Source organism: Lampetra planeri, unplaced genomic scaffold, assembly GCF_965212315.1.
Source record: "Lampetra planeri unplaced genomic scaffold, kcLamPlan1.2.h2 scaffold_1973, whole genome shotgun sequence".
Lineage (NCBI taxonomy): Eukaryota > Metazoa > Chordata > Hyperoartia > Petromyzontiformes > Petromyzontidae > Lampetra > Lampetra planeri.
Window position 1 is genome coordinate 919 of NW_027614727.1, and position 9082 is coordinate 10000.

The following is a 9082-nucleotide window of genomic DNA, read 5'->3' on the forward strand; positions in this document are numbered from 1 at the left end:
CCCACCCCACCCACCCACCCACTCACCCACCCACCCACTTACTCACTCACTCACCCACTCACTCACTCACTCACCCACTCACCCACCCACCCACCCACTCACTCACTCACCCACTCACTCACCACTCACTCACTCACCTAACCACTCACTCACCCACTCACCCACCCACTCACTCACTCACCCACTCACTCACTCACCACTCACTCACTCACCTAACCACTCACTCACCCACTCACCCACCCACTCACTCACCCACTCACCCACTCACCCACCCACTTACTCACTCACTCACCCACTCACTCACCCACTCACTCACCACTCACTCACCCACCCACCCATCCACCCACTCACCCACTCACTCACCTACTCACTAACCTACTCACTCACCTACACTCCACTCACCCACCCACCCACCACTCACTCACTCACTCACCCACCCACTCACCCACCCACTCACTCACCCACTCACTCACTCACCACTCACTCACTCACTCACCCACTCACCCACTCACTGCACTCACTCACCCACTCACTAACCTACTCACTCACCCCACCCACTCACCCACTCACCCACCCACCCACTTACTCACTCACTCACCCACCCACTCACCCACTCACCCACTCACTCACTCACCCACTCACTAACCTACTCACTCACCCACCCACTCACCCACCCACCCCACTTACTCACTCACTCACCCACCCACTCACCCACTCACTCACCTCACTCACCCACTCACCCACCCCACCCACCCCACTCACCCACCCACCCACTTACTCACTCACTCACCCACTCACTCACTCACTCACCCACTCACCCACCCCACCCACTCACTCACTCACCACTCACTCACTCACCTAACCACTCACTCCACCCACTCACCCACCCACTCACTCACTCACTCACCCACTCACTCACTCACCACTCACCTCACTCACCTAACCACTCACTCACCCACTCACCCACCCACTCACTCACCCACTCACCCACTCACCCACCCACTTACTCACTCACTCACCCACTCACTCCACCCACTCACTCACCCACTCAGTCACTCACCCACCCACTCACTCACCCACTCACTCACCCACTTTACTCACTCACTCACCCACTCACTCACCCACTCACTAACCTACTCACTCACCTCACCTACTCACTCACCTGAACCACTCACCTAACCACTCACCCACTCACCCACCCACTCACTCACCCACTCACCCACCCACTTACTCACTCACCCACCCACTCACCCACCCACTCACTCACTCACCTAACCACTCACTCACCCACTCACCCACCCACTTACTCACTCGATCACTCACCCACCCACTCACCCACCCACTCACTCACTCACCTAACCACTCACTCATCCACTCACCCACCCACTTACTCACTCACTCACCCACCCACTCACCCACCCCACCCACTCACCCACCCACCCACTCACTCACTCACCCACCCACCCACCCACCCACTCACTCACCCACTCACTCACTCACTCACCCACTCAGTCACTCACCCACCCACTCACTCACCCACCCACCTCACCCACCCCACTCAATCACTCACCCCACCCACCCACTCACCCACCCACCCACCCACTCACCCACCCACCCACCCACTCACCCACCCACTCACTCACTCACTCACCCCACCCACTCACTCACCCACTCAACCACCCACTCACCCCACCCACCCACTCACCCACCCACTCACTCACCTCACCCACCTCACTCACTCACTCACCCACCCACCCACTCACTCACCCACCCACCCACTCACACCACTCACCCACCCACTCACTCACTCACCCACTCACCCAACCACTCACTCACTCACCCACCCACCCACCCACCCACCCACTCACTCACCACTCACCACTCACCACTCACCCACTCACCACTCACTCACTCACTCACCACTCACTCACTCACTCACCCACTCACTCACTCACTCACCCATTCACTCACCACCACTCACTCACCCATCCACTCACTCACTCACCCACCCCACTCACCCACCCACACCCACTCACCCCACCCATCCACTCACTCACCCACCCATCCACTCACTCACCCCACCCATCCACTCACACTCACCCACCCACCCACTCACCCACCCACCCACTCACCCCACTCACCCACCCACTCACTCACTCACCCACTCACCCAACCACTCACTCACTCACCACCCACCCACCCACCCACTCCACTCACCACTCACCCACTCACACCACTCACCCACTCACTCACTCACTCACTCCACTCACTCACTCACTCACCCACTCACTCACTCACTCACTCACTCACCCATTCACTCACCCATCCACTCACTCACTCACCACCCACTCACCTCACCCACCCACTCACCCACCCATCCACTCACTCACCCACCCATCCACTCACTCACCCACCCATCCACTCACACTCACCCACCCACCCACTCACCCACCCACCCACCTCACTCACTCACTCCACCCACTCACTCACCCACCCACTCACCCACCCACTCACCCACTCACCCACCCACTCACTCACTCACCCCCCACTCACTCACCCACTCATCCACCACTCACCCACCCACCCACTCACCCACCCACTCACTCACTCACTCACCCACCCACTCACGCACTCACCCACCCACCCACTCACTCACCCACCCACCCACTCACCCACCCACCCACTCACCCACTCACCCACCCACTCACTCACTCACCCACTCACCCAACCACTCACTCACTCACCCACCCACCCACCCACTCACTCACCACTCACCCACTCACCCACTCACTCACTCACCCACTCACTCACTCACTCACTCACCCACTCACTCACTCACTCACCCATTCACTCACCCACTCACTCACCCATCCACTCACTCACTCACCCCACCCACTCACCCACCCACCCACTCACCCACCCATCCACTCACTCACCCACCCATCCACTCACTCACCCACCCATCCACTCACACTCACCCACCCACCCACTCACCCACCCACCCACTCACTCACTCACCCACCCATTCACCCACCAACTCACTCACTCACCTACCCATTCACCCACCCACCCACCCACTCACCCACTCACTCACTCACCCACTCACTCACCCACTCACTCACTCACCCACTCAATCACTCACTCACTCACCCACCCACCCACTCACTCACTCACCACTCACTCACTCACCCACTCACCCATTCACTCACCCACTCACTCACCACTCACCCACTCACTCACTCACCCACTCACCCACCCACCACTCACTCACCCCACTCACTCACTCTCACCCATTCACTCACCCACTCACTCACCCATCCACTCACTCACTCACCCACCCACTCACCCACCCACCCACTCACTCACTCACCCACTCACTCACTCACTCACCCACCCACTCACTCACTCACTCACCCACTCACTCACCCACTCACTCACTCACCCACCCACTCACTCACTCACTCACCCACTCACCCACTCACTCACCCACTCACTCACCCACCCACCCACCCACCCACTCACCCACCCACCCACTCACCCACCCACCCACCCACTCACTCACCCACCCACCCACCCACCCACTCACCCACCCACCCACCCACTCACCCACCCACCCACCCACCCACCCACTCACCCACCCACCACTCACTCACCCACTCACTCACTCTCACCCATTCACTCACCCACTCACTCACCCATCCACTCACTCACTCACCCACCCACTCACCCACCCACCCACTCACTCACTCACCCACTCACTCACTCACTCACCCACCCACTCACTCACTCACCCACTCACTCACTCACCCACTCACTCACTCACCCACTCACTCACTCACCCACCCACTCACTCACTCACTCACCCACCCACTCACCCACTCACTCACCCACTCACTCACCCACCCACTCACTCACCCACCCACCCACCCACCCACCCACCCACTCACTCACTCACCCACCCACCCACCCACCCACCCACCCACTCACCCACGCACTCACCCACCCACCCACCCACTCACCCACCCACCCACTCACCCACCCACCCACTCACCCACCCACCCACTCACCCACCCACCCACTCACCCACCCACCCACCCACCCACTCACCCACCCACCCACCCACCCACCCACCCACTCACCCACCCACTCACCCACCCACTCACCCACCCACCCACCCACTCACTCACCCACCCACTCACCCACCCACCCACCCACTCACCCACCCACCCACCCACTCACTCACCCACCCACTCACCCACCCACTCACCCACCCACTCACCCACTCATCCCCTCACTCCCTCCTTCTCACCGCAGGGAGGAGGCCCGTCCTCCCCCCCACGTACAGGGGTGAGGGGGGTGAGGAGGGTGAGGGGGGTGAGGAGGGTGAGGAGGGTGAGGACTTAATCGTCCCCCCCTTCTTGGGGGGAGAGCGACACAGAAACCCTCACCGACACGGTGAGCTCACTCACCCACCCACTCACCACCCACCCACCCAGTCACTCACTCACCACTCACTCACCCACTCACCCACCCACTCACCACCCACCCACCCAGTCACTCACCCAGTCACCGACTCACTCACTCACCACCCACCCACCCACTCACTCACTCACCCACTCACTCACTCACCCAACCACTCACTCACTCACCCAACCACTCACTCACTCACCCAACCACTCACTCACCCAACCACTCACTCACTCACTCACTCACCCAACCACTCACCCAACCACTCACTCACTCACCCAACCACTCACTCACTCACCCAACCACTCACTCACTCACCCAACCACTCACTCACTCACCCAACCACTCACTCACTCACTCACCCACCCACCCACCCACTCACCCACCCACTCACCCACTCACTCACTCACTCACCCAACCACTCACTCACTCACCCAACCACTCACTCACTCACCCAACCACTCACTCACTCACCCACCCACCCACCCACCCACCCACCCACTCACCCACTCACTCACTCACTCACCCACTCACTCACTCACCCACTCACTCACTCACTCACTCACACAAAGTGAGGACACACTGCTGCTGCTGCTCTGTGTTTATTGACTCAGAAAGTCTCTCAGTGTCACAGAGCGCAGTGCCACACAAACTCAGTGCAGGCGGGTGATGGGGCGGGCGGGGTGAGTGGATGGGTGAGCGGGGTGAGTGGATGGGTGAGCGGGTGGGTGGATGGGTGAGCGGGGTGGGTGGGTGGGTGAGCGGGTGGGTGGGTGAGCGGGTGGGTGTGTGTGAGTGAGTGAGTGGATGGGTGGATGGGTGGGTGGGTGAGTGAGTGGATGGGTGAGCGGGTGGTGAGCGGGTAGGTGAGTGAATGGATGGGTGGGGTGAGCGGGTGAGCGTGTGCGTGGGTGGGTGAGCGGGTGGGTGAGCGTGTGGGTGGGCGGATGAGTGAGTGGATGAGTGAGTGGATGGTTGGGTGGGTGAGTGGGTGAGTGAGTGGGTGGGTGGGTGAGCGAGTGAGCGGGGTGAGTGAGTGGTGAGTGGGTGGTGAAGAGTCTAGAGGCTGAGTGGGTGGGTGGGGTGAGCGAGTGAGCGGGTGAGTGAGTGGTGAGTGGGTGGTGAAGAGTCTAGAGGCTGAGTGGGTGGGTGAGTGAGCGGGTGAGCGTGTGGGTGAGCAGGTGAGTGAGCTAGTGGTGAGGAGTCTAGAGGCTGAGTGGGTGGGTGGTGAGTGGGTGGGTGAGCGTGTGGGTGAGTGAGTGGGTGAGTGTGTGGGTGAGTGAGTGGGTGAGTTTGTGGGTGAGTGAGTGGGGTGAGTGAGTGGGTGAGTTTGTGGGTGAGTGAGTGAGTGGGTGAGTGTGTGGGTGAGTGAGTGGGTGAGTGAGTGGGTGAATGTGTGGGTGAGTGTGTGGGTGAATGTGTGGGTGAGTGGGGTGAGTGAGTGTGTGGGTGAGTGTGTGGGTGAGTGTGTGGGTGAGTGGGTGAATGTGTGGGTGAGTGAGTGGGTGAGTGTGTGTGTGAGTGTGTGGGTGAGTGTGTGGGTGAGTGTGTGGGTGGGTGAGTGTGTGGGTGAGTGTGTGGGTGAGTGAGTGGGTGAGTGTGTGGGGTGAGTGAGTGGGTGAGTGAGTGGGTGAATGTGTGGGTGAGTGTGTGGGTGAATGTGTGGGTGAGTGTGTGGGTGAGTGTGTGGGTGGGTGAGTGTGTGGGTGAGTGTGTGGGTGAGTGAGTGGGTGAGTGTGTGTGTGAGTGTGTGGGTGAGTGTGTGGGTGAGTGTGTGGGTGGGTGAGTGTGTGGGTGAGTGTGTGGGTGAGTGAGTGGGTGAGTGTGTGGGTGAGTGAGTGGGTGAGTGAGTGGGTGAATGTGTGGGTGAGTGTGTGGGTGAATGTGTGGGTGAGTGGGTGAATGTGTGGGTGAGTGTGTGGGTGAGTGTGTGTGTGAGTGTGTGGGTGAGTGTGTGGGTGAGTGTGTGGGTGGGTGAGTGTGTGGGTGAGTGTGTGGGTGAGTGAGTGGGTGAATGTGTGGGTGAGTGGGTGAGTGAGTGTGTGGGTGAGCGTGTGGGTGAGTGAGTGGGTGAATGTGTGGGTGAGTGGGGTGAGTGAGTGTGTGGGTGAGTGAGTGGGTGAGTGAGTGTGTGGGTGAGCGTGTGTGGGTGGGTGAGTGGGTGAGTGTGTGGGTGGGTGAGTGGGTGAGTGAGTGTGTGGGGTGAGCGTGTGGGTGAGCTAGTGGTGGAGTCTAGAGGCTGGTGGGTGAGCATGTGGGTGAGTGAGTGGGTGAGCGTGTGGGTGAGTGAGTGGGTGAGTGAGTGGGTGAATGTGTGGGTGAGTGAGTGTGTGGGTGAGTGAGTGGGTGAATGTGTGGGTGAGTGGGTGAGTGAGTGTGTGGGTGAGTGTGTGGGTGAGTGAGTGGGTGAATATGTGGGTGAGTGAGTGTGTGGGTGAGTGAGTGAGTGAGTGTGTGGGTGAGTGAGTGGGTGAGTGTGTGGGTGAGTGAGTGAGTGTGTGGGTGAGTGGGTGAGTGAGTGTGTGGGTGAGTGAGTGGGTGAGTGTGTGGGTGAGTGAGTGAGTGTGTGGGTGAGTGGGTGAGTGAGTGTGTGGGTGGGGTGAGTGAGTGGGTGGGTGAGTGGGTGAGTGTGTGGGTGAGTGGGTGGGTGAGTGGGTGAGTGGGTGAGTGGTGAGTGGGTGAGTGGTGAGTGGTGGAGTCTAGAGGCTGGTGGGTGAGCGTGTGGGTGAGTGAGTGGGTGAGTGAGTGTGTGGGTGAGTGAGTGGGTGGGTGAGTGGGTAGGTGAGTGCGTGGGTGGGTGAGTGAGCGTGTGGGTGGGTGGGTGAGTGGGTGGGTGGGTGGGTGAGTGGGTGGGTGGGTGAGTGAGTGAGTGAGTGGTGAGTGGGTGAGTGAGTGAGTGGGTGAGTGTGTGAGTGAGTGTGTGGGTGAGTGAGTGAGTGAGTGAGTGGGTGAGTGAGTGGGTGAGTGGTGAGTGGGTGAGTGTGTGAGTGAGTGTGTGGGTGAGTGAGTGAGTGAGTGGGTGAGTGAGTGAGTGAGTGTGTGGGTGAGTGGGTGAGTGAGTGAGTGAGTGAGTGGGTGAGTGAGTGAGTGAGTGGTGAGTGGGTGAGTGGTGAGTGGTGGAGTCTAGAGGCTGGTGGAGACTCGTGGTTGGTTGTTGGCCGGGGGTGACGTCCCCCTGGTTACCCTCTCGCGGCGGGGACTGCGGGGGGAGGGGGGGAGACACAGACACAGACAGGGAGACACAGACACAGAGACAGAGAGAGACAGAGAGAGACAGAGAGAGACAGAGAGACACAGAGAGACACAGACACAGAGAGAGAGAGAGACAGAGAGACACAGACACAGAGAGAGAGAGAGACAGAGAGACACAGACACAGACAGGGAGAGACACAGAGAGAGAGACAGAGAGAGACAGGGAGAGACAGAGAGACACAGACACAGAGAGAGAGAGAGACAGAGAGACACAGACACAGACAGGGATAGACACAGAGAGAGAGACAGAGAGACACAGACACAGACAGGGAGAGACACAGAGAGAGAGACAGAGAGAGACAGGGAGAGACAGAGAGACACAGACACAGAGAGAGAGAGAGACAGAGAGACACAGACACAGACAGGGAGAGACACAGAGAGAGAGACAGAGAGACACAGACACAGACAGGGAGAGACACAGAGAGAGAGACAGAGAGAGACAGGGAGAGACAGAGAGAGAGAGAGACAGAGAGAGACAGAGAGACACAGACACAGAGAGAGAGAGAGACAGAGAGACACAGACACAGACAGGGAGAGACAGAGAGACAGAGAGACACAGACACAGACAGGGAGAGACAGAGAGACAGAGAGACACAGACACAGACAGGGAGAGACACAGAGACAGAGAGACAGAGAGACACAGACACAGACAGGGAGAGACACAGAGAGAGACAGAGAGAGACAGGGAGAGACAGAGAGAGAGAGACAGAGAGAGACAGAGAGACACAGACACAGAGAGAGAGAGAGACAGAGAGACACAGACACAGACAGGGAGAGACAGAGAGACAGAGAGACACAGACACAGACAGGGAGAGACAGAGAGACAGAGAGACACAGACACAGACAGGGAGAGACACAGAGACAGAGAGACAGAGAGACACAGACACAGACAGGGAGAGACACAGAGAGAGACAGAGAGAGACAGGGAGAGACAGAGAGAGAGAGACAGAGAGAGACAGAGAGACACAGACACAGAGAGAGAGAGAGACAGAGAGACACAGACACAGACAGGGAGAGACAGAGAGACAGAGAGACACAGACACAGACAGGGAGAGACACAGAGACAGAGAGACAGAGAGACACAGACAGACAGAGACACAGAGAGAGAGTGAGAGACAGAGAGAGAGAGAGACAGAGAGAGACAGAGAGAGACACACAGAGAGAGACACAGAGAGACACACACAGAGACACACACAGAGAGAGAGACACACAGAGACACAGACACACACAGAGAGACACAGACACACACACAGAGACACAGACACACACACAGAGACACAGACACACACAGAGACACAGACACACACAGAGAGACACAGAGAGACACAGAGAGACACACAGAGAGACACAGAGAGAGACACAG

General features: G+C 58.9%; 2 protein-coding genes across 5 annotated transcripts in view; one reads left to right on the plus strand and one right to left on the minus strand.

The window, feature by feature from the left end:
* Positions 1-3356: 3356 nt before the first annotated feature.
* On the plus strand, positions 3357-4278 carry LOC144740217 (uncharacterized; the record flags this gene model as incomplete). Its single annotated transcript, XM_078623070.1, is given in 3 exon segments — positions 3357-3563; positions 3566-4202; positions 4205-4278. Coding segments are annotated over 3 exon segments (918 nt in total), but the record flags the coding sequence as incomplete, so codon positions are not given.
* Positions 4279-5053: 775 nt separating this feature from the next.
* LOC144740216 (uncharacterized) overlaps positions 5054-9082 on the minus strand; it is a 7438-nt gene continuing 3409 nt past the window's right edge. The window contains exons 2-4 of one of the 4 annotated variants that reach the window (XM_078623068.1): positions 7597-7666; positions 6676-6705; positions 5054-6596 (exon numbers count right to left, since the gene is read on the minus strand). In XM_078623068.1, coding sequence (XP_078479194.1) covers positions 5527-6596; positions 6676-6705; positions 7597-7666 — 1170 coding nt within the window. In that variant the 3' untranslated portion in view covers positions 5054-5526. The other 3 variants (XM_078623066.1, XM_078623069.1, XM_078623067.1) reach the window with 3 other exon arrangements.